The sequence below is a fragment of the Narcine bancroftii genome, chromosome 4, assembly GCF_036971445.1.
Source record: "Narcine bancroftii isolate sNarBan1 chromosome 4, sNarBan1.hap1, whole genome shotgun sequence".
NCBI lineage: Eukaryota > Metazoa > Chordata > Chondrichthyes > Torpediniformes > Narcinidae > Narcine > Narcine bancroftii.
Genome location: NC_091472.1, coordinates 195,808,765 through 195,833,152, shown reverse-complemented (window position 1 = coordinate 195,833,152; position 24,388 = coordinate 195,808,765). Strand labels below are relative to the sequence as shown.

General features: G+C 38.1%; 1 protein-coding gene across 5 annotated transcripts in view; it reads right to left on the bottom strand.

Moving 5' to 3' along the window:
* The window catches only part of sbno1 (strawberry notch homolog 1 (Drosophila)), a 99,428-nt gene that overhangs the window by 72,824 nt on the left and 2,216 nt on the right, over positions 1-24,388 (bottom strand). For 3 of the 5 annotated variants that reach the window (XM_069933502.1, XM_069933505.1, XM_069933506.1), the window contains exons 1-4: positions 21,749-21,769; positions 20,523-20,654; positions 11,108-11,402; positions 649-752 (exon numbers count right to left, since the gene is read on the bottom strand). In XM_069933502.1, the coding sequence (XP_069789603.1) occupies positions 649-752; positions 11,108-11,402; positions 20,523-20,654; positions 21,749-21,751 (534 nt within the window). In that variant the 5' untranslated portion in view covers positions 21,752-21,769. Of the gene's footprint in view, positions 1-648; positions 753-11,107; positions 11,403-20,522; positions 20,655-21,748; positions 21,770-24,388 lie in introns of those variants that run through there. The other 2 variants (XM_069933504.1, XM_069933503.1) reach the window with 1 other exon arrangement.

Below are 24,388 nucleotides of genomic sequence, written 5' to 3'. Positions count from 1 at the left end.
ATCTCTCTAAATATCTTTTCACATGTTCAATTGTACACACCATTTTAAATCTTTCTCCTCACCTTGAATTTAGACTCTAGATCTAAACTCCTCTAGCCTTAAATATGACTTTCCTAATTTTATAAAACTTTACACGGAACTCCCTCAATCTCCTTTGCTCCAGAGATAGAAGAAATGAAAATTTATGTATATCCACAGATGCATTATTCCTTGCTGCAGCTTCCCAGTTACATAAACAAACTTGTACAAGTCTAATAAAGAGGAAATAAAATAAACAATAAATATTCAGTCAGCTGATAGTACAAAAAACGCTTTCTGTCAGTAGCAAAAGTACACAGTAGTTAAGTTCCAACCTCACCAACCTCTCCTAATGATTTAGGTCCCATTTTCTTTTGTGATTCTTTTCAGTACCCTATCCAGCTTCATGATTTTTCCGATAGATGGGAGCACAGAACTGAACAATATTCCATGTGTTGTCTGACCAACATCTTATACAATTGCAACATGATGTCCTTGCCCTTGTACTCAATATCCTGACAATGAAGGCAAGGGACTATCAAAGCACCATGCCTTAAAGGACCTCCACATTTGAGTATTTATACTGACAATAAAAGCAAAAATGTCAAAACTCAGATATAACGTAATTACAGGAGTTGGAGAAAAGCTTCGCACTTTGACGTCTTCATTAACCCATATTCGAGTCACTTCTTTACTCAATGATTCCTTCTTCACAACACCATTGTTCAAGTCAGCTGCAAATAAAGTACAATTGCTTTAACTTTAAATTATATTGCTAACTTTTTAAGAATTTAAGATATTTGCATTATGTATTGATTAGTAATAAAACATTTCAATGTTACAGTCAAATACAGTCATACAAATAGTTTACATTTCAGACCATCAGATTTTCTCCAGTTCTCATCAATCATTATCCACTTTCAATATTAATTCACTTTTTGCAGATGCCTGGGACTTGTGGCACTTATAATTTATTTAAAATTTCCAGCAACTCAGTAGTTGTGTGATTTTATTTTCATGAAAGCTTGATACTGGATATTATTTCTCCTTCCACTTTGTCTTAATCAAGGGTTCAGACCCAAACAACTGACCATTTCTCCCCACGAATATTCTCAACAGCTGAGTCCCTCCAGCAGTTCTTTTTTAGCTCAAGATTCCAGTACCTGCTGTTCTTGTTTTTAAACATTTTATTTACTTGCATCTTTTGCACCTATTTGACTTGCTCATTTCTACTTTTACCACAGGCCAATAATTATAACAGATAACTACCAAACCATATTCAATTCCACTCCATGTAAAAAAAACTTTTCAATTCTTATCAGGATACAAGAACTTTGCTTTGTATTAGTTATTTATGTTTCAAACCTCCATCATACCACTAAAGATCCTAAACTACCACTAAAGGTCTGGAGCTACTGTTATGGCAGTGTCATGGAGAGTGAGGAGCAAAGCTTCAGTGCTCCCAGCAGGGTCCAACAGTCCAGTCCAATTGCTTGTCGGCTCTGTACAGGTTTTAAGTGGCCTGTAAAAGGAGTCGACTGTGGGTTTTTTTTAAAAAAAATCCCATGACCACAGGGTCTGGGCCCAAGACAGTGGCGCCTATAATCGGCAGCTGCCACAAGGGATTGCAGCATCTGGGGAAGCGAAGGACTGGCACAGGGCACCAGAAACAGGTTGACTACCAACCCCCATTTGAAAAGGAGAAGACAATGCATGGGGGACAGCGACCTTGGTGGTGGACCTACTGCTGGGAGAACCAGTGGGTCAGACAACATTTGTGGGTAGAAATAGTCAGTAAACATTTCAGGTCAAGACTCTTTATCAAACTAAAGTAAAAGGAGGATACAAGTATAAAGTGAGCGAGAAGCTGGGCGAGTGATCAAGATGTGATAGGTTATTGGGTAGAACTTTCAACAGATGGAGAGATGACTGAGAGAGGGGGAGAAGAAAGTTGGAAAGTACAAGAGTAGGTAAAGAGATGGAAACAGTGGAACCAGATGGAGGTACCCAAAATTGATGTTCATGCCATTGGGTTTAAGTGCCCAGGAGAAATACAACATGCCATTCAAGTTTACATTTGGCCTCGCACTGACAATAGATGAGGCAGAAAACAGACATATATGCAGGAATGGTTAGTGGAGTTGAAACAGGAAGTACAAGACTCAAAGGTGCAGGTGTTTGAGACCAGAGGGCTTGATCTAAAAGGGGAAACTCAGTGGACTGGCTTTTTTTTTATATAAACTTAATTTTCACACTGTGAACCATATAAACCAAAATATATACAAACGTCTCTCATTTTCTCCCTTTTTTCCCCCGCTACCCTCCCTTCCCCCTTCCCACGCCCCTGCAAAATCAATAAATATTCAACATATACAATAAAACCATTAAACAATGTTATCACACAATGAAAATAAACAAGAAAAATGTGTCATCTACTTTTACACACTGGACCAAGTCGTTCTATCTTCTTATCATTTTAGGGGGTGGTGGTCTGAGGCAAGCCCTCTCTGTTATATTCCATGTATGGTTCCCAAATTTCTTCAAATAATGTGACTTTATTTTTTAAATTATATGTTAGTTTTCCAATGGAATACATTTATTCATTTCCATGTACCATTGCTGTATTCTCAGGCTCTCTTTCATTTTCCAAGTTAAAATTATACATTTTTTTGCTACTGCAAAGGCTATCATAATAAATCTTTTTTGTGCTTTATCCAATTTGAGGCCTAATTCTTTACCTCTATGTTACTTAAAAGAAAGATCTCTGGATTTTTTGGTATGTTATTTTTTGTGACTTTATTTAATACCTGATTTAGATCTTCCCAAAACATTTGCACTTTCTTATATGCCCAAATTGCATGTACTGTTGTTCCCATTTCCTTCTTACAGCGAAAACATCTATCTGATGATGTTGGATCCCATTCTTTTAACTTTTGAGGCGATATATATAACCTGTGTAACCAATTATACTGTATCATCGTAACCTTGTGTTTATTATATTCTTCATAGTTTCAGAACATAACTTTTCTCATGTTTTATTTTTTATCTTTATGTTTAAAACCTTTTCCCACTTTTGTTTAGGTTTATGGCTTATTTTATCATTTTCCTTATCTTGCAGCTTAATGTACATGTTCGTTATAAATCTTTTAATTATCATTGTGTCTGTAATCACATATTCAAAGCTGCTTCCTTCTGGTAATCTCAGTCTGTTTCCCAATTTATCCTTTAAATAAGCTTTCAGTTGATGATATGCAAACATTGTACCACGAGTTATTCCATATTTGTACTTCAACTGTTCAAATGTTAATAAATTATTTCCCCAAAAACAATTTTCTATTCTTTGCATTCTCTCCCATTCTCTAAAGGAAAGGTTATCTATTGTAAAAGTAATTAGTAGGTTTTATGTCAATAATAATTTTGGTATTTGGTAATTCATTTTTTTTCCCTTTCTCAGTGGATCTTCTTCCATATATTAAGTAAATGATGAAATATTGGTGAGCTTTTTTATTGCACCAGCTTTTCCTCCCACCTTTAAAGTATATCTTCTCCCCTATTTTATCTAGTTCCATCTTAGTCCAGTCTAGTTTTTTCCTTGTCTGGTAAATTGTGCTGCTCTATAATAATTCTTAAAGTTTGGTAGCTGCAAACCACCTTGTTTGTACCACTCTGTTAATTTATCTAACTCTATCCTCAGTTTCCCCCCTTTCCACAAGAATTTCCTTATTATTCTCTTTAGTTCATTAAAGAATTTCTCTGTTAAGGGAATTGGTAACGATTGAAATAGGTATTGTATCCTTGGGAAGACATTCATTTTAATGCAATTTACCCTCTCTATCAATGTTAGTGGAAATACTTTCCAATGTTAAGTCTTGCTGCAATTTCTTTATTAGTGGCTGATAATTTAGTTTGTACAGGTGGCTTAAATTATTATCTAACCTAATACCTAGGTATCGGATTGCTTGTGTTTGCCATTTAAATGGTGATTCTTTTTAAAATTCTGTACAATCCGTGTTACTCATTGGCATCGCTCCACTTTTCTTTCCGTTGATCTTGTACCCGATATTTCTCCATATTCCTTTAATTTCTTATATAATTCTTTTATTGATATTTCTGGTTCTATTAAGTATAATATGATTCACATGCAAATAAACTGATTTTATACTCCTTTATTTTTATCCCTTTTATTTTATTTTCTGTTCTTATCAGTTCTGCCAATGGTTCTATTGCTAAAGCAAACAATGAAGGGGATAATGGACATCCCTGCCTAGTTGACCTATTTAATTTAAATTGGTTTGATACATATACATTTACTGTTACCTTCGCCAATGGTCCATTATATAATGCTTTAATCCAATTAATATACATTTCTGGTAGATTGAACTTCTGTAATACTTTAAATAAATAATTCCATTCTACCCTGTCAAAGGCTTTTCCTGTATCTAAAGCAACAGCCACTGTTGGTATCTTATTTCCTTGAACTGCATGGATTAAATTAATGAACTTACAAACATTATCAGCTGTTCGTCTTTTCTTAATAAATCCAGTTTGATCTGGTTTTAATATTTTTGGTACACAGTTGGCAAATCTGTTTGCTAATAGTTTTTCTATTATATAATCTGAATTAAGTAGAGATATTGGTCTATTTGATGCTGGTGTTAGTGGATCCTTCCCCGTCTTTGGTATTACTGTAATTATTGCTGTCTTACATAAATCTGACAAGTTTTGTGTTTCTTCTATTTGGTTCATTACTTCCAGGAGAGGAGGAATTAATAACTCTTTAAATGTTTTATAGAATTCTATTGGGAATCCATCCTTTCCAGGCGTTTTATTGTTCGGCAGCTTTTTTAATATATCCTATACTTCCTCTATTTCAAATGGTTTTACCAGTTTTTTCTGTTCCTCTTCTTGCAATTTTGGCAGTTCAATTTTAGCGTAAAAACGCTTCAATTTTATCATCTTTCCCATCATTCTCAGTTTGGTACAATTGTTCATAAAATTCCTTAAAGTTCTCATTAATTTCTATTGGGTTATATGTAATTTGTTTGTCCTTTTTCATTGATGCCAATACAGTTCTTTTAGCTTGTTCTGTTTTAAGTTTCCAGGCTAATATTTTGTATTTTTTCTCTCAGTTCGTAATATTTTTGCTTTGTTTTCATTATGTTCTTCTCCACCTTGTACATTTGTAATGTTCTTCTCCACCTTGAACATTTATAATGTTTTGTATTTTTTTTTGTCTGCCAATTCTCTCCTTTTTATTATATCATCCCTTTTTACGAGTTCCTTTTGTACTTACTATCTCTCTTTCCAACTGCTCTATTTCCCAATTGTAATCCTTTTTCATCTTAGTTACATAACTTATTATCTGCCCTCTAATGAAGGCTTTCATTGCATCCCAGAATATAAATTTGTCTTTCACTGAATCCGTATTTATTTCAAAATATGTTTTGATTTGATGTTCAATAAACTCTCTAAATTCCTGCCTTTTAAGTAGCATGGAGTTTAATCTTCATCTATATGTTCTTGGTGGGATGTCCTCCAGTTCTATTGCTAATAACAGGGGTGAATGATCAGATAGCAATCTAGCTTTATATTCAGTTTTCTTAACTTTCCCTTGAATATGGGCCGACAACAAAAACAAATCAATCCTTGAGTATGCTTTATGCCTACTTGAATAATATGAGTATTCCTTCTCCCTTGAATGCTGCCTCCTCCATATATCCATAAGTTTCATTTTAACCATAAATTTGGCCACTTTATTCATTTTACTTGTCTTTTGTCCAGTTTTATCCAACACTGGATCCAAATTAAGGTTAAAATCCCCTCCTATCAATATATTTCCTTGTGTATCTACAATCTTCAAAAAAATATCTTGCATAAACTTTTGATCCTCCTCATGAGGTGCATATATATTGAGCAAATTCCAAAATTCTGAATACATCTGACACTTTATCATTACGTACCTCCCTGCTGGATCTATTATTTCCTCCTCTATTTTGATTGGTACATTTTTATTAATTAATATCTACACCTCAAGCTTTTGAATTATATGATTCTGCTGCTACATGTCCTACCCAGTCTCTCTAATTTGTTATGTTCCACTTCAGTTAGATGCGTTTCCTGTACAAATGGAGTATTTCTTTTTTCTTTTTTCAGTAAATTTAATAGTGTCTTCCTTTTAATTTGGTTATGTATTCCATTAATGTTTATAGTCATATAGTTCAATGTGGCCATCTCATATCCTGTTTACAACTCACTTCCACTTTCTCACCACCTCCATCCCCATTTTCATCTCTCAGTTTTCCCTTTTTAAACTCAATGTATGACAACACATTTAAAACATAAAATACTCCAACAACAACTCCCACATCCAATATTCCCTTAATCCCAAATACCCCCCCCACCATCTAAGTTGCCCCTTATACCTTGCCGGGCAACCTTTCCATTTGGATTGTGATCCTGCTGGCAAGCATCAACTGATTTTGCAGCGACGGTTAGTCCCTCCCCCCAAAAAAGTTTTTTTTTAAAATAAACACACACATAACAAAGTTCTCCTTTTTTCCCCACTTACTTCCTTCCTTCCCTTCTCTTCTCTTCTCTTTCCCTTTAGTTCTTTACATATACATTGTTTTTACATCTTTATACTTTTATCGCCATTCTTCATTCTTGTTACATCTCTTCTCCTATCCTGCAAACCTTCTGCAAATTCTTGTGCTTCCTCCGGATCCGAGAACAGTCTGTTTTGCTCCCGGGGATAAATATTTTAATCACAGCTGGATGTCTTAAAATGAATTGATAACCTTTTTTCCATTGGATCAATTTTGCTGTATTAAACTCCTTCCTCTTCTTCAAGAGTTCAAAACTTATGTCTGAGCAAAATAATATTTTTTGACCCTTGTATTCCAATGGTTAATTGTCTTCTCTAATTTTATTCCTTGCCCAATCCTGTAAATTTTCTCTTGTCGTATATCTCAAAAATTTTACTAAAATGGATCTTGGTTTTTGATGCGTTTGTGGTTTCGGAGCTAATGTTCTGTGTGCCCTTTCTATTTCCATTCCTTCCTGCATTTCTGTCATTCCCCAGACCTTTGGGATCCATTCTTTTATAAATTCCTTCATATCTATGCCTTCTTCATCTTCCTTCAGGCCCACTATTTTTATGTTGTTTCACCTACTACAATTTTCCAACATCAATTTTCTGAGCTTCCAACTCTTTTGTCTCTTTAATTTTTTTTTTAATCACTTACTTCCAATTTTCATCTTCAGTCGTTTACTTCCATTTCTACAGCAGTTTCTCGTTCTTCCACATTTCCTACTCTTTTCACTATTTCTGTCATGACTAGTTCTAATCTTTGCATTTTATCTTCGGTTCTTCGAATTTTTCTTATAATTACACTAAATTCTCATGACAACCATTCTTTTAATGCTCTCATTTGTTCTTGAAAAAAAACCTTTATCTATATTCTGTCCATCTGTTTTATCTTCTATCTCTGTGTAGATCTTGGTCTTCTTCCTCTTCTTCTGTGTCTGTACCTGTGTTTGTGTCTTCTTCTTTGTATCTGTGTCTCTTCTGATTTTTCTGATGAGTTGCTTGTCTCACTTTGTTGGGTCTCTTCTTGCTTGGCCTCTTGCTGTTGGTCCTCTTCTTCTGAGCTGCTCATCTGTCGAGCCTCCTGCTGCTGCTCCTCTTGCTGTTCACCCCGTCGACTTTCTTTCTTGCTGGTACTTCACTCCCTCTCCTGCCGCTTTCCTCATCTTCCAGCTGAGAGTCCTGGTGTTGGGCGTCTCTCAGCTGGTCGCGCCGTAGTTGCCCGCTCCTCGGCTGAGCCCCCCTCCCATCGGTGTTTTCCTTTACCTTAGATTGCGTAGTTGCGCACTTTTGTTTTGCTCAGAAAACCATTTTTGCAGTCCACCGGTCAGGGGGGAGGGGTCGCGACTCCGCAGGGACGACACCAACCTCGGAGATTGGGCGCTGTTCTCCACCACAGCTCCCTGTTCCTTCGTGCAGGTAAGGCCTTCTCCTTTCTTTTCTAGTCTTTTCTTCTTCCCCCCCCCCCCTTTGTTTTAACTTTTTCCTTCTTAGGTGCCATCTTCTTTCTCTTCTCTGCAACTTTATCTTTTATTTCTTACATTTTATATTTATTGAACTTTGTCTTTTCTTAACTTTTATTCTTTTCTGGAGAGGGCTGGTTTTACCCTACTGGCCATTACTCCATCACGTGACTCCTCCAGTCCACTGAGGCTTTATCACCCTACAGCAGAGGAGGCTGAAGTATAGAGTTTTTTTTTATAAATCACAAGGGACATAGATCAGACAAAATATTCAGCCGTCTCCCCCCAACCCTCTGCAGAGTAGTGGAGTCTGAAATTAGAGACATTGGCTTAAGGCAAGAAGAGAAAGATCATTTTAAAAAGGGATTTTTCCCCCCATTAAGAGGGTGGTGCATTTTTGAACAAGCTCCCTGACGAAGCTGTGGAAATGGGTAGGATTACAGCATTTAAAAGCCATTAAGACAAGTATGTGGAAAGAAAATAGTTAGAGGAACAAATACAGGCAAATGGTTGGCACATATGAGTTAGGCCAAACTTTCCAGTTCCATGATTCTTACCTCAAATGCCAATAGATGTTGGCATTCAACTTATTAATAGGAATAGCAACAAGGCAACTTCAGTCCTGATTTTACGTGGAAAAGATACTGATCATTCAAATATAAATGTTATTCTTTTTAATTTTACCAATTGTTGCTCAGTATTAATGTTATCTGGAATGTCAGATATATAGTTCTATACTATATATCTATATATAGATATATATAAATAAGCATCAAAAGCATGGACCAGCAACATCTTAGGGCAGGTCTTTGGGCAGACAAAAGTTCAAGTATACAGTATTACATTTTTAATAAATTATTATGTGACAATAAAAAGAACTTTGAACTATCTTTGTTGCTATTTCTCGATGTAAAATACTCCCATCTTCTAAGGCAGTTTTGTTAAATTTCGATATACAGCATGGTACAGTCCATTTCGGCCCATGAGTCCAAATGGCCTAATTTACACCTAATTAACCTACACCACCAGTACGTTTCAAACGGTGGGAGAAAACCAAAGCCCCAAGGTGAAAACCCACAAGGACATAGGAGCTGCTTTCTGGTGGAATTGCCTGGAGAATGTGGCTATGGAGCAGGCTGCGGGTGTCTGAGAAGGGACATTCAGGTTGCAGCGCTGAAGGAGGTGCTCTGCCACCCGAAAGGTCTGAAGCGGGGAAGAGGGGCCGCAGAGCAAACGCTGGCTCCTGAGCCTGTGCAGGGGTAGTCATCTGACAGCTCGCTTCCTTGCTGCCTGACAGCCCCCCGACATGGGACTACGGGGCTGGAGCAGCCCCATAGACCTATGCCACATGACTGTCATGCAGCGGGGTGGGTAGGTGTTGGCACACTGTCCCCAGTCCACACGGTGACTCCTACCCCACGCCCCACACTGTCCCCTGTTCACACGGTGACTCCTGCCCCAAATTGTCCCTGGTCCACACGGTGACTCCTGCCCCACACTGTCCCATGGCGGCAGTGGGGAGGGTGGCTGTCAGCAGGTCGCCAGCTGACTGTCAACAGCCTGCCCGCTGCTACACACCTGAAAGCTGCTAGCAGCTTTGCCTGAACTGCTTTCAGGTGCAACGGGGGATTCTCGGAGCAGGATATTATACTTACAGGAGAAGGGTTAGATAGGTAAACCTCCTGGCCGGGTTCTCCACTTTCAGGTCGCCACCCGACAGCCACAAAGGAGTACAATAGGCTGCTTTACAGTCGGGTATTGTGGCCACCTAAAAGTGGCTAGGGAGAACGTACAAACTCCTTACAGACACTGCAGGATTTGAACCCAAATCTACCTCAGCCCCACACCAACACAAGCTGGAAAAGATGCCCAAACGTAAAATGAGAAAGATCTCAAAGATGAAAAGAATTGTGGATAGAAAAATAAATTTATCCAAGCTACAATTTATATCTCTACATGTGAATACAGGATTAACAATCCAAACTCCAGCTCTTAAGGAACATTAAATCTTTACTTAAGATGTTCCAGTAATATGTAACAGAGGAGATACTGGGCCCAACTTCATAGCATTTCAATTTTGAATATACTTCACCTCATATAATGTGGAAAAACCAATGAGCCACTTTGGTTGAAAAATAAAACAAATGGAGTATTTTTAAATGGCAGTGGACAAAACTGATGTCAATGTTCAGAGGGATCAGGCTATCATTATACTTGAATCATGATTCTGGAATAATCCATTGGCCTCTCAGGACACCTTGTTCAGGAGCAACTGGAATATTCCAAATAGATCTGCCACCCTATTCAAAGATGTGCTTACAAAAGTATGCCATGACAGTTCCACGCAATTCTGGGGTTGGGGTTGTGCTTTGAGAAGAGTAAGCAGACATGACCACTTTGCAACACAAAATATTTTTAATAGGATTGACAGGATAAAGTTAGACATGATGTTTCCTCTCATAGGGGATACAGGGCAAGGCATTAATTAATTTTTTTTTGACGTACAGCACAGTAACAGACTATTTCTCCCCATGACCCCTTGCCTCCCAATTACACCCAATTAACCTACAACCCCCAAGTACATTTTGAATGGTGGGAAGGAACCAGAGGAAACCCCGACTGACACAGGGAGAATGAAGCAACTCCTTACAGACAGCATGGGATTCTAACCCTCGTCCTGATCATTGTCATTATAACAACATTGTGCTAACCACAACACTAAACCGTGCCGGGGAACTTGATAACAGACAGAGACTGCATTGAAGCAGAGGCTAATGAAAGATCCATTCCTGGATTCATTTTCAGTAATTTAGACATTCAATATCACATCAACGCAAATTTTTATAAAACGCATATGCATTTGCAATCCAAACATTAGACAATTGTAAAACAGTTCAGTTTGCATCCAACTTTAACTTATCTACTCAGTTCAACAATGAAGGAGTTTTTCAAAACAATATGTAGATACAAAGAGACTATGCAATATTTAATATAGGAATATTAATGGAGCATATTTTCCATAGATCTGAAAATAACTTACTGGCTGCTGTTGTAATTGGTTGAACAATATTCGATGGTGGTTTCATTTTCATCAGTTCAGATAAGCTGTTGCTTTTAAGAAGGTCTTTAAGCTGGATCTGGTCCTTGGTTGATGCTGTAGCTGCTGTTGGAGCAGCTGTAGAGGTTAGTGCAAGTGAGCTGGTTTGAATAACCTTTGCTACAGTAACTGTAGGACGAGACACTGCACTTACAGGTGCCTTTGTCACAATTAACGTTGTTCCAAGGTTTGGCAGCTGATTCAACTGATTTAGCACAAAAGTGGTTGCTGTTGGTGGCTGTTGAGAAGAAAATATAAATGATAGAAATGAAAATGTTCTTGTGTTACAAAATGAATAATCATGAGTCAGAGGAAGTTGGCAATCATTTATCTGAAAGAAACTTATGGGTGACACAATAGAAGCTCTTAAAGTGATTAAGCAATTCAATAAAATAGACCAATTTTTCTTCACTTGCCATCCTTAACCAATGGCCCTGGTTACTAGCAAGTGTAATTACAAATTAAAGTAGAGATGAACAGCACTGATTTATTTAACAAAAGTACCATATTTTCACTCATATCATGTGCACAAACATATAATGTGCACACATAACACGCAGAAAATCATAAATTGTGTAAAAATATTTTCGTATAACGTGCACAAACATATACCATTGTAAATTCCAATTGACAGAAATTTGCATTTAAATAGGACACGAGGTAAAAGACCTATCAGTATTCGCCACAGTTAATATCAAATCAATTTCCCCCAGAGGTGTCAATCACTTGTTATATAGATGATATCCTGCTGCAACACATTAATAAGCTTTGGAGAGGAATCAATTAAATGATTGAAGACAGGCTTCAGAGTTGAGCAGGATTTTAATTCTAATGTCTCAAATCAGAAGCACTTGATGTGTTAATCTCAGGGACAGGTCTAGGCAATTATCATTGAAAAGGTGCAGTGTACTAGCAGAATGTCCTATTTATAGGAATACCATGGTATTTAATACAAAGATATTCCCAAGATCAAAATTTCCCACGGCCGCTATAAATTGAGCGCTTTCTTTCATTGCCTCCAGTATATATTCTCATGCTTGCTGTAACATTCCCACGGCCACTATAAATTGCTGGCGCATCTTTCCCACAGCTGCTACAAACTGTGCATGTTCTTTCAACTTAAAAATATTCTCATATTGCACACACACAATGTGTGGGGGCGCCGCGCACATTATATGCATTAAATAGGTTAAATGTATTGGTTTGGAGAATGAGATGAAGAATGTCAGATTAAATCACAATTCCATGCAACCTAAAAATAGAGGGCAAAAACTCTAAATGATCAAATTCTACATTTCATGTACAACAGGTCTAAAGGTTAAATCTTTTCCAATTTTAAAAATCACTACTCTAATGAAAATTAACAAATTATTGATTACTGTATTCAAAATCTGTAAACTAAATTCAGATGAAATGACCATTTTCCAAAACAGTTAGCCTTTACAATAAGCTATATATCTGTCAAGTTTTAACAGCATTTTCCAGAACACTACTCTAAAAGTCAGTTCAAGGAATTCCATTAAAAAATCTAGCATTAAGGAGCATAAAGAGAACCCCCAAGAAAAAAAACTGTTGATGCGAGAATCTTGAACAATCAAAAATTCGCTGGAGGAAAATCAGCGGTTCAGGTAGATTACTAGAGCATGGACAAAGACCTTTATAGCCTCACTAGCAACAGGTGAGGTCCCAGAAGATTGATGAGTAGTCACTGTTGTTCTGTTCATGAAGGGAAATGGGGATAATGTAAGACATCCCAGGCAAGTGATCCTCACATTAGTGGTAAAAAAACTATTCGAGAGGAATAGTACATTTAGAAATGTACATTTAGAATTCATGTACATTTAGAAATGTATGCCCAGATTTGGGATAGTTAGCACAACTTTACAAACTTGATTCAGTTTTTTGAAAAAGTGATGAAGGTTAATGATGAGGGTCGGGCAGTGGACACATTTTAGCAAGCCATTTGACAAGGTCCCTCAGAACATCCAGTCAAGATTCATGAGATCCACGGGGAATTGACAATTTGGATCTGGAATAGGCTTGACAGGCAGTAGGGCAAGTGTATGAGGTTGAACTTTAGAACATCAAGCGCAAGGGGACAGGGTTAATGAAGGACTGCAGCGGCCCACAGCTCAGGCCAATGCAGGAAATGGCCATCGAACACGGTAACTGGCAAAGCATTGTGCAAGTAGAAACCCTCATTTCCATAGGCCGCAGGCAGAGCGGTGAAAATGGCCAATTACTGCCAATAGATTGCAGGGGGCCCTAATCGGGGCCCAGGCATCCAAGGTAACCAATTGGTAGCCGGCCCGCTCAAGCGACACCCCGGTGGTGACACGGCCGAGCTGCCTATAAAAGGCAGAGCTGCCACTGCACAAGTTCAGTATCAAATACACTCTAGTGGTGTGTGTCTTTGTTCTGCAGATTCAAGCTACAGCCTTAGGGCTATAACTGAGAGCTATCACCTAGCTGTAGCAACCTCCTGATTGGTCCAAACAGCGTTTTGGGCACAAAGATGGAAAAGCAACCTGTGATCAACGCCTTAGCGTTGAAGCTGCCCGGTTTCAGGACATCGCAATCAAGGGTGAGATGAAGTTCACCATTTGACGGATCTCCGCTGACGACACGTGCTACCACCACGTGGTCAGCGTCCTCGATCAGAACACCACAGCCAGCATCATCAACTTCCTCCAGCAGGCCCCAGAACAAGGAAGGCATGTGGCCATCAAAAAGCTGTTAACCACATTTTCCAGCTCTCAAAGTGCAAGCTGTTGCATAGGAATGGTTTGGGGGACAGCGCCCCTTCCGCCCTCATTAGCGACAAGCTTGCTCTCAACGATGGCCACACCTCCTGCCTGCTGTTCTAGCAGATTTTCCTGGAGAGGCTGCCTGAGTACATCTGGCTGCTTGTCACAGAGGGAGACTTCGATGATCCCAGGAAGGTGGCTGGCCAAGCAGACCTGCTATGGGCAGTGAAGAGAGATGCCTGCCCTTCACTCAAGCAGGTGACAGCACCGTGTCATCAGTGCCCACCCACGAAGACCACCGACTGACCATCCAAACGCCACGTCCCATCAGTGAGCTGTACTGTTTCTATCATCAATGGTGGGGTTCCAAGGCCCGTCGATGTCGCTTCCCCCACATGTTCCAGGGAAATGCCTAGGCCAGCCATTGTTCATTAATGGCTGCAACGACCACGCAACTGCATAGCCTGCTACACATTCAAGACTACATGTTATGATGTGGGGTTCACTGCAAATCCCTACTCTCCTCGAAAAAGTTGGAAAAAGTCAAAAAAGTTAGCAAAACTTAAGAAAAATAGAAGAAAGAAGTATCGTAAGGACCTGCAGAACATTTTAAAATGGCACCAAATAAAGAAAAGTCAGCCATTACAATACAAGAAACTGAACAAGAAAGTGATAGAGATAAGGAAGTAAGGCCTACCTTGAGGAAGGATCCAGGAGCTGTTCATAAGGTACTACCCAGGGGAAATAAGCCAGGAGACAGGGGAGACCTTGGAATCTGCAGTTCAGAGTCTCTCCAGACAATGGCCACCCAACTTGGGTGAAGATGTGACTGTGTACGCATGAGAAGTCACGCATGAGCAGAGAACAAAAGAAAGAGGCAACTTTAAAAAATACCTTAGACTTCCAGCTCCAGCAAGCAAGAATAAGAACAAGAAGAACAGGAGTTTTTGTTTACTCAAAGTCCCAAGGCCAAACAGCTGGAGAAAATGAAAGAATTATTTATTTCTGTAGCAGAAATGAAAAAAATACATGGAATATTCCCAACAAGAAAGAAAGTTTATCACGGCAGAAATAAAAAGAGGGAGAAATTGTAGCTGAAAACTAGACTTTTACGGAGAAAGCTGAGAAAATAATGCAGCAGGTGGATAAAAGATTTGAAGTTATGGATGAGAAAATTAAAGGAAATGAATTTGAAATTCAAGGCATTAAGGATGCAAGTGGCACAAGCAAAAGCAGCTGCAACAAAAGATCAGAAAATAGATATTTTAGAGAACTTCAGCAGAAGAAACAACAAAGGTTACTGGACTTAAAGAAGGTGATGAAGGACAAGAAATTAAAAAGTTTTTACAACATTGGATTCCACAATCTTTGGGAGTGACTGAATTTCAAGGAGACATTGAAATTGAGAGAGCGCATAGAGACCAAAGCCACAGCCGGACCAGAAGCCATGCCCGATTTCTTAGTGTGAAGTACGAGAGAAGATTTTAGAGCTGGCAGCGAAGCAAGCAAAAGAACGACCGTCACCCATGATTTATAATAGGAATAAGATTTTTTAAAATCCTGATACAAGTTTTCAGTTGTTGAAAAAGAGGAAAGAATTCAATGCAGTTAAAAATGTGTTATGGAAGAAAGGTTATGCCTTTGTCTAAAGGTATCCAGCAATTTTGATGGTCTTTGTTCCAGAAGGGAGAAATAGGTTTTTCACAGAACCCCATGAGGCAAAGGTGTTTGCAGATTAATTGCCAGAAAAAGCAAGACAGGTGGATGCTGATACTTGAATGTATTATCAGATGGAAAAAGTTTTGCTGTAACTGGAGAAAAAAAAGTCATATTTCAAGAGAGTTTGAAATGGAGAGGGTTTAATCTTTAAGTGATCTATATATATTTTAAAAGACCTACGAGAGAATTAGAATCTATGATTAAAAACAGAATAAGGGATTATTTGGTATATTAAGCAAGTTAGTGAGGACCATGCGAAATCATGAGCATGAATGTGATTTGGATCACATCCCAATCAGGGAAATAGAGATGCAACAACACCACGTGCCTCGGGGGGGGGGGGGGGGGGGGGGGGGGGTCTTCTTTTGTTCTTATTTCTATCTTTTCTTATTTTGTGCCAGGATTGACCAAGATTATTGTAAGATGTGCTGTTATTTCAGTGGGAGTGAGAGGAGTGGGAAAGGGACAATCGATGGACAAAAGATGTAATATTGTTACTTAATGGCAGGAAAATTGAATTTTTTTAGTATTAATATCAATGGAATTCAGAATCCAATAAAATGGGAAAAAAAAATTTAAAGTAGATATAGCCTTTTTGCGGGAAACTCATTTGACTGAAATAGAACATGGGAAGTTAAAAAGAGATTGGGTTGGATCTGTAGTGGCTTCTTCATTTAATTCCAAGGCCAGAGGAGTAACTATAATAAATAAAAAATTACCAATTAAAATATTGGACACAAGTATAGATAAAGCAGGGAAATATGTAATAATTGTCAAATTTATTCAGAATATTGGACATTAAAGTATTTTTATGCAACAAATGTAGAAGATGGGTAATTTATACAAGATTTTTTAATGCAATTATCAAGCGAGAGGGGAAAATAATAATGGATAGAGATCTTAATTTTACTTTTGATTCAAAATTCAATAGATCAGGTGGAAATATTGTTAAAAATAGTTAAAATCGTGACAGATTTAATGAAAGAGATGAGACTTGTTAATAGTTGGAGGAAAATTCATCCTAATGATAGGGGCTATTATTTTAGACACAAGACGTATTCACATACAGGTACACAATCCTTTATCCAGAACCCTTGGGGGTCAGTGTGTTCCGAATTTTGGATTTTTCTGGATTTTAGAAAGCCAGATTTAAACCCACCCAAATTCCACCCTCACCCCCTTCCAGTCACGGTGCCGGTCTCCCCCCACTCGCCCGCCCGACTCGCACTGCCAGTCTCCCCTCCCCTAACTCACACTGCCATCTCTCTCCCCACTTGCCAGATTTTGGAGCTTTCAGGATTTTAGATGTCCGGATAAAGGATCGTGTACTTGCATTGATGTTTTTAGTCTCTACACAATTACAAACTAGAATTCAGAAGATTGAATATCAAGCAAGAATATTATTGGATCATTCACCTTTAGTGATGTCAATTGCTTTGGAAGAAGAACAAAATGTAGGTTATAGATGGAGATTTAATACAGTACTTTTTAAAGAGGAACCACTTTTGTGAATTTATGAGACAACAGAAAGTTTTTTCTAGAAATTAATGAACACTCAGTAGCAAATAAATTTATTATATGGGACTCTATGGAAGCCTATTTAAGAGCACAAATAATGTTACACATTTAAAAGAAGGAATATATGAAAGAAGTAGATCAATTAGACAAAGATGTATTGTATTTAGAAAAGGAATTGCATGTTCATAAAAAAGAGAAACAAATATTATTGGGATCAAAAAAATTGGAACTTAATACAAACGATCTTAAAGTAGAAAGTGATGTACTGTGCAAACGAAAGAAATATTATGAATTAGGTGATAGAGTCCATAAAGTTTTAGCATGGCAACTCAAAGTGGAACAATTATCAAGAAAAATAATAGCAACAAAAAGAGAAACTGGTCAAAATACATAAAACTCAAGAAATTAATTAAGATTTTAGGAATTTTTATAAACAATTATATCAGTCCGAATCTTTAAAGGATGAGGAAAAAATATATGAATATCCTTCACAAATTACATTGCCTGAATTAAATGTAGATTTAGCGGTGGAATATGAATTTGTTACAACAATATAAATGTGCCTATACTAAAACATTTAATGAAGTTATGGATAAAGAATAAAATGATAGATTCATGGGGTAAATTATTGACTTTGACTCCGTTGTATAATAATCAACTTATTTCTTTTTCAATACATAATCAAAGTTTATTGCATTGGAGATTTAAAGGTGTGAAAAATTTGGGAGATTGTTTTAAAGAGGGTAAGTTTTTAATCTTTTAATCAGATGAGGGAAGATTTTGGTATTGATATTTCTTTATTATCAAATTCGATCTTTGGTAAAATGTATGTTTGGTAGAGATATGATTTTACCTAAAATGACTAAATTTGAGACTTTTCTTATGAAGGCACCAGAGAAGGGGTATATTTCATTTATGTATCAAATATTACAGGATGGTATGGATAAAAAAGGTTGGGATAGATCTAAAATTAAATGGGAAGCGGATATTGGTTTTATTTTCTCTGAAGAAGATTGGTTAGATATTTATTATGTTAGTGTAACTAGATTGATAAATGTCCGTTAGGCAATGATTAACTATAATTTTTTACATCAATCATATTTAACACCTGAAAAATTAAAAAAGTATGGTTTTCATGAATCAGATTTGTGTTTTAGATGTGGTGATACGGTTGGAACTTTTTTTCATGCCGTTTGGTCATGTATACATACACAATCTTTTTGGAAGAAAATTCAATCGTTTTTAGAATATCTGTACAAGATTAAAATAGTTTTAGATCCAACAGTATTCTTATTGGGTAGAGAAGGTGAGAATTGATCAGGGTGGGGTGGCTCTGTGAAAATAGAGCTGGAGAAAAGGAGACCGAGTAAAAGAAAAAGACAAATCTAGAGGAAAGGAGAAATGGAAATAGGGAAAGGGGAGAGATAGTGCTCCTCCCTCCACCTCCCATTTCCCCTAGCCTTTTTATTCAGGAACCTGCCTGCTTATTGCTCATACCTTGAAGTGCTCAGGCCCAAAACATCAGTTATGTATCTTTACCTCCTATGTACGCTGCGAGACCTGCTGAGTTCATCTAGCATTTTTGTGTTTTTACTGCAATCTCAGCATCTGTAGACTTTCAAGTTTCATGAAAATGGTCACTCAAGTACAAATGGAGGTAAAGAAGGCATATGGTATACTTGTATTCATGGGTCTTGGCATTGACTATGGAGTAAGGAAGTAATCTTTCACCTATTCAAAGCCCAGGCATGGAATGTTGGTCACCCCATTAAAGGGAGGATTTATGGGGTTTGGGAAAGGAAGAAGAGATTTACCAGGATGTTGTCTGGATTTGTGGGTATAAACCATGGAGACAAGTTGGATAAACCAGAGTTGTTTTCTCTGGAGTAGAGGTGAAGATCATGCCAAATAGTTGATAAAATTACTATAGGCATAGATAGAGCAGTCAGTCAGAATAATTTTTCCAAGGTTTAAAAAAAAGTCACATACTGGAAGACATGCATTTCAAGTTGGTGTGGGGAGACGGGCAGAAGAGGTAGTTTAAAGGAGATGTGCAGATCAAGTAATTTTATTTAAACGCGAAAATTGGTAGATTTCTGTAACTTGAGCTCATAACAAAAATGTCTGGGACAGCATCTTCCATCAGAAGGATTGTAGCAGTAGCTTGTCTCACTTTAAAAAAATTAATTTTTGAAACACAATATGAATTGCATTACACAAGTTCAAAAATTATATATAAAAAAGTTACATATGGTATATAAGAAAAAGAAACCCCCCCCCCTCTACCTAACCCCTCAACCAGCCCCACCTCCCTCTCCTTCCAAAACCCTCATAAAAGAAGGAGATAAAGAATTGGAAAGAGAATAAAAAGAAACAGAGAATACCAAAAGGACAAACAGTTATAACATAAATTCTGATTGGATGTTACAAAGAAGTGGGTCTTCAGAGAGCTTTAAATGTACATACCAACATTTTGTAAACAAGGGCACCATATTTTCCAGGACAGATGAAATTTATTTCTCAGACTATAGGTAATCTGATCTAACAGTATACAACTTTGAATTTCTGCATGCTATCTTTCCAAACCCAAATCTATATCTGACTGTCTCCACTTTAAGAACAATGACAAAATGGTTGGCCTTTCAAGAGACACCAAGTGAAAATAAATAGAACATAATAGAACAGTACAGCCCCTTTGGCCCTCAATGTTATGCTGACAGATGTAAACCAATGCCACAAGAATCTAATCCTTTCCTACCTCACACTCATATTTTTCTTGTATCCATGTACATGTCCAAGAGTCTTTTAAATATCATTATTGTACCAATCTCCACTACCACCCTGAGAGAATGCATTCCAGGCAACCAACACTCTCCTCAAATTTCTTCCACTTACCTTAAACAGATGTCATCTGGTATTTGCTATTGACACCCTGGGAAAAAGATGCTGGCTGCCACCCTATCGAAGCCCCTCAATCTTGTGTACCTCTATTAAGTCACCCTTCTTCCTTTGTCATTCCAAAGAGAAAAGCCCGAGTTCTGTCAACCTTGCGTATTATGACATGTTCTCCAATCCATGCATCATCCTGGTAAACTCTGCACCCTCTCCAAAGCATTTACATTGTTCCCAGAACAAGGCAATAAGAACTGTAATGTTTTAACTATTTCTTGGATTATGGAGTTAATCTGGCCAAAATTTGCTCCTAATCATTTGTACAGCAAATACAAGATTCCTGGCATCTCAATCTGGGCCAATATTCATGCAATTTTAATATAACTAATCCCTACCTTTACTCACAAATTGGACATTATTACATGAAATCACACCAAAGATTAAGATACAGCAATACAAATGATGTAAAAAATCATTTTTACCTGCTGCAAGCTACTAGATGACAAAGGTGACATCATGCCAGCATCAAGAGGATCTGCATCAAAAAGGTCATTGGGGCTAATCCCACTTTCGCTTAAAGCAGCAAGCAGAAGATCTTGGCCTGGGTCTGTCATCTGGAAATAAAAATAATTATTACATTAGGCTTTTCCAAAGGTGGAACTTATTGACAAGACCAAAAAAAATGAAACTTAAAGCAGTCGCTATGATCCATTTCGGTTGTTTTTCTGCACAATGGTTCATAGTCATGATCTACAGTAAGATCCCTGGTGAGGAATTGTGCAGAAGAGCCCGTAAACTACTTTACGATGGTAATAATTCACCAGTCAAATCTAGTATTATTATCATCCTAACCAACTTTTATTATGTGCATAACAGTCAAACAATGGCTGCAGAGGAACTGACAAAGTACCTTTAAACAGCTTTCGGAACTTGACTATGTGCGTAACAGCCATGAATTAAGAGTAGAATGGCTGTAGAGGAATTGACAGCACCATAGTGATTACTGCCTATTGGGCTGCTCAAGGCTGAAATACTCAAGACAATACAGGACATGCCTGAAGCATAAAGTGGCTGTGAACCCCTCATCAATAGCATCTGGCCAAAATACATAAGTGTACCTGACAGCTGATGTAAAGCAATCTTGGACTGTGGAAAAAAAAATTGTGGAAAATATTGTATCCTTTTATGTAGTCTGGTGGTGCGAGTCAGAAATTTGACCAGTAATATATTTACAGGTATGGATGATGTGCAGGTTGGAAAGCAACCTTTGAATGGTGTTACTCCTGTGTATCGATTGGCTAAGCCCTTCTCAACAAGAGGGATCACAGGTTTAGAAGATTATGTCAAGAAAGGTCTGGTAAATTTCTGTATTTTTTTCCAGATGTGCTTCAGTCACACAAAAAAAGTGATTAAGGAAGTGATGAAGTATTTGGTAGCTTTGAAAAGTATGAAGCTTAATCACACCAAGCTCACTTTCAGTTCTCAACTGAATACTCTTCCAGAAGTATTACAGCAGTTTTGTTAAATCCACTTACACCAACAGAATTTAAACAATACTGCTAGACTGGATCTGCACTAAGTATTGCACCCCTCTGTTGCACATGCATCTGCCCATCGCAACACTGGCAAGAAGGACCACCATGCAGTTAGTTTGGTGGCAAGTCTGGCCTTTCTGAGCAGGACACACTCAAAGTCTATTTTGCATCACCATGTATCGATTGGAAGAAGACACGTTGTTGTGCAGTTCATCTGTGGACCCGAAGGTGACTCTGCAGTCCTCGTCTGGAAGCAGAGTCTAGAACAATGGGGGCACTGGAAGTCTACTGTTGTAATAACTTTGTTGCTGCTTTGTAACACCGTTCATGGTTTTCCACCAGTTTTTGGGAGCGCCTGTCTTCAAAATTGGTGTGGGCCTCAAAGCACAGGGCTAGCCAGCAGGTTTTGTTCGCAGCTGCAACTTCTAGATCTCTTGGCTTGATGTCACAGCAGCATAGGGTTTCCTTCAAGGGTCTTTATAGCATTTGCGTGGATGACCTTGAGATCCTTCTGGTCTTCAGCTCACCAGAGAGCAGCTAGCGAGGCATACGGTGGTCGCCCATTCTGATGACTTGTCCAACCCACTGCATCTGGACTCTGATGATCAGGGACTCAATGCTGGTGAACTTTGCATGACCCAAGACGACCAGATTGAAGACACAGTCTTGCCACGGATGGAACGGAGGGCACACATGTGAAATTTCTCCATTTGTTTGATGTTACACTGGTAGAGTTCAGGTCTCACATCTATATAGGAGAGAAGGGATGACCATGAACACTACCAAGAATGACCACCATGCAGTTAGTTAGGTGACAAGTCTGGCCCTTTTATCCAGGTCACAATCAACATCTATTTTGTGTGGCACCACCATCATGCTAAATGTTATAGAACATATGCAGCACGTTAGAAGAGGTTCTGCACCTTGTTAAAGGTGCATTCATCATAATCTTTAATCCTATGACCTTTTTTCCTGCCCACTTCCAATTAAACAGGGGGTCAGTTATTTTTAAATGAACAACATTGAGCCTAAAAATAAGATGGTAAACTGGTGAAGCTCAAAGGTATGCAGGAGACCATGCCAGACGGCAAAACAAATCAACAAATTAGATTAGATGCTGCAGACTTGTCACAATCATCATAGTTAAGGAATGACAAAATTAATTGGAATCTAGAAATATATCGTCATTCACTTGCTGTTGGTGAATCTAAATATTCCAACTTCCTCTCCAAGAGTGCCATACAAAATCTTCAGTGTAGTCTGCAGCAGTTCACCACCAACATCAACGATTTGGAGGAGGGGACTATAACATATCGAAGTTGTTGACGGTTTTTTAAAAAAAAGGCAACCGTGGTGATGGGACAGTTGTGAGGAGAAACTTGAGGGAGAGGATCTAAGCTTAAACATAGATATGGAACAGGACACCAGTTCAGACTAAAGTCCAGATTTAGACAAGGCCATTTTCAAAATCGTTAGACAGGGCACGGTAAAATTAAACTGGGAGGCTACTTGCAGGCAATTCTTCATCCTACAAGTGGAGTCTTCTAAAAGTTAAACAGTGAAAGTCTGGGCCAAGGTGTCCCCATTTGAGTGAAAAGCAAGGATAGCATTTATGAAACCCTGGTTGTTGAGAAATACAAAAATAATCATATAAATCTAAATATAGTGAATTTGTTTTTCTTAGAGCAGAGGCTGGAATAGACTTGATATAAGCATACAAAATGCATAGGTAGAGCACATACTTGGAAACATTTCCCTATAGAAGTAATTTATAAAAGTGGAGAGCTTTGTTTTAGAGAAAAGTTAAAGTGGTTTAGAGGGAATTGGAGGACTTTTTTTCACCATTTCAGAATGCACTGTCCGAGTGCATGGTGGAGATATGCACTCTCAAAGTTTTAAGCATTATTTCGACAAGTACATGGACCAAATGCTGGTTAGTGGGATTAGTATAGATTTTTGATAGGATGATGAGACAGACTCTGAGACCACACTTGGAATAATAATGCACAGGTTGTCTCCATTCCTAGCAAAGTTTATACTTGTGATTTAGTGAGAGCACCCAAGATGCACCAGACCAATTACTGGTATTTGGTTCTCCTCTTCCCCCTCAGGATGGCAGAGTTGTATATTCAGCAGACCTGGTCCAATTCTTTCAAGTTACAAAAAATGAGACATGGCTTCAATAAAACACAAATTACTACAAGGATTGACAGGATAAATGAAGTAGCTAGACATCTAGGATCAGAGGTCTGTCATTCAGGGAAAATGGCAGATTTCCTTCCACCAGATGACAAATCATTGGAATTCTCTACCCACAGGGGTTTTGGAGGTGCAGGCACTGAATTAATTCAAGAGAGAAACCAATATTTAGATTTGAAGCAAATAAAGGAATCTGTGATTATCTTAATGCAGAACAATTGAACCAAGATTTTAAAAAATCAGCCATGATCTTATTACAAAGCAGTGGGTGAAAGGGGGAAGGAGGGCCATTCTACATTCATACACTTTTTAAATCAAATATCAGAAAATAGAAGCAGAAGCAGGCCCCTCAGCACTTCAAACCTTCCCCACCTTTCAGTGGGATTGATCTGCCCCTGGACACTTCGACACCAGTTCCCCATAGCCCTCAATTCTCTGATCTTTTACTTTATCTTTAAATACTTCTAATGATCTAGCCTCAATAACCCACCATAGTACAAAATTTCAGACTGATCAAACATTACAGAAAATTTTTTACCACTTCTCAAACAATGCCCACATATCCATTCAGACATTGAAGACCAAATTCAGTCCATGCTTTGAATCACAACTCA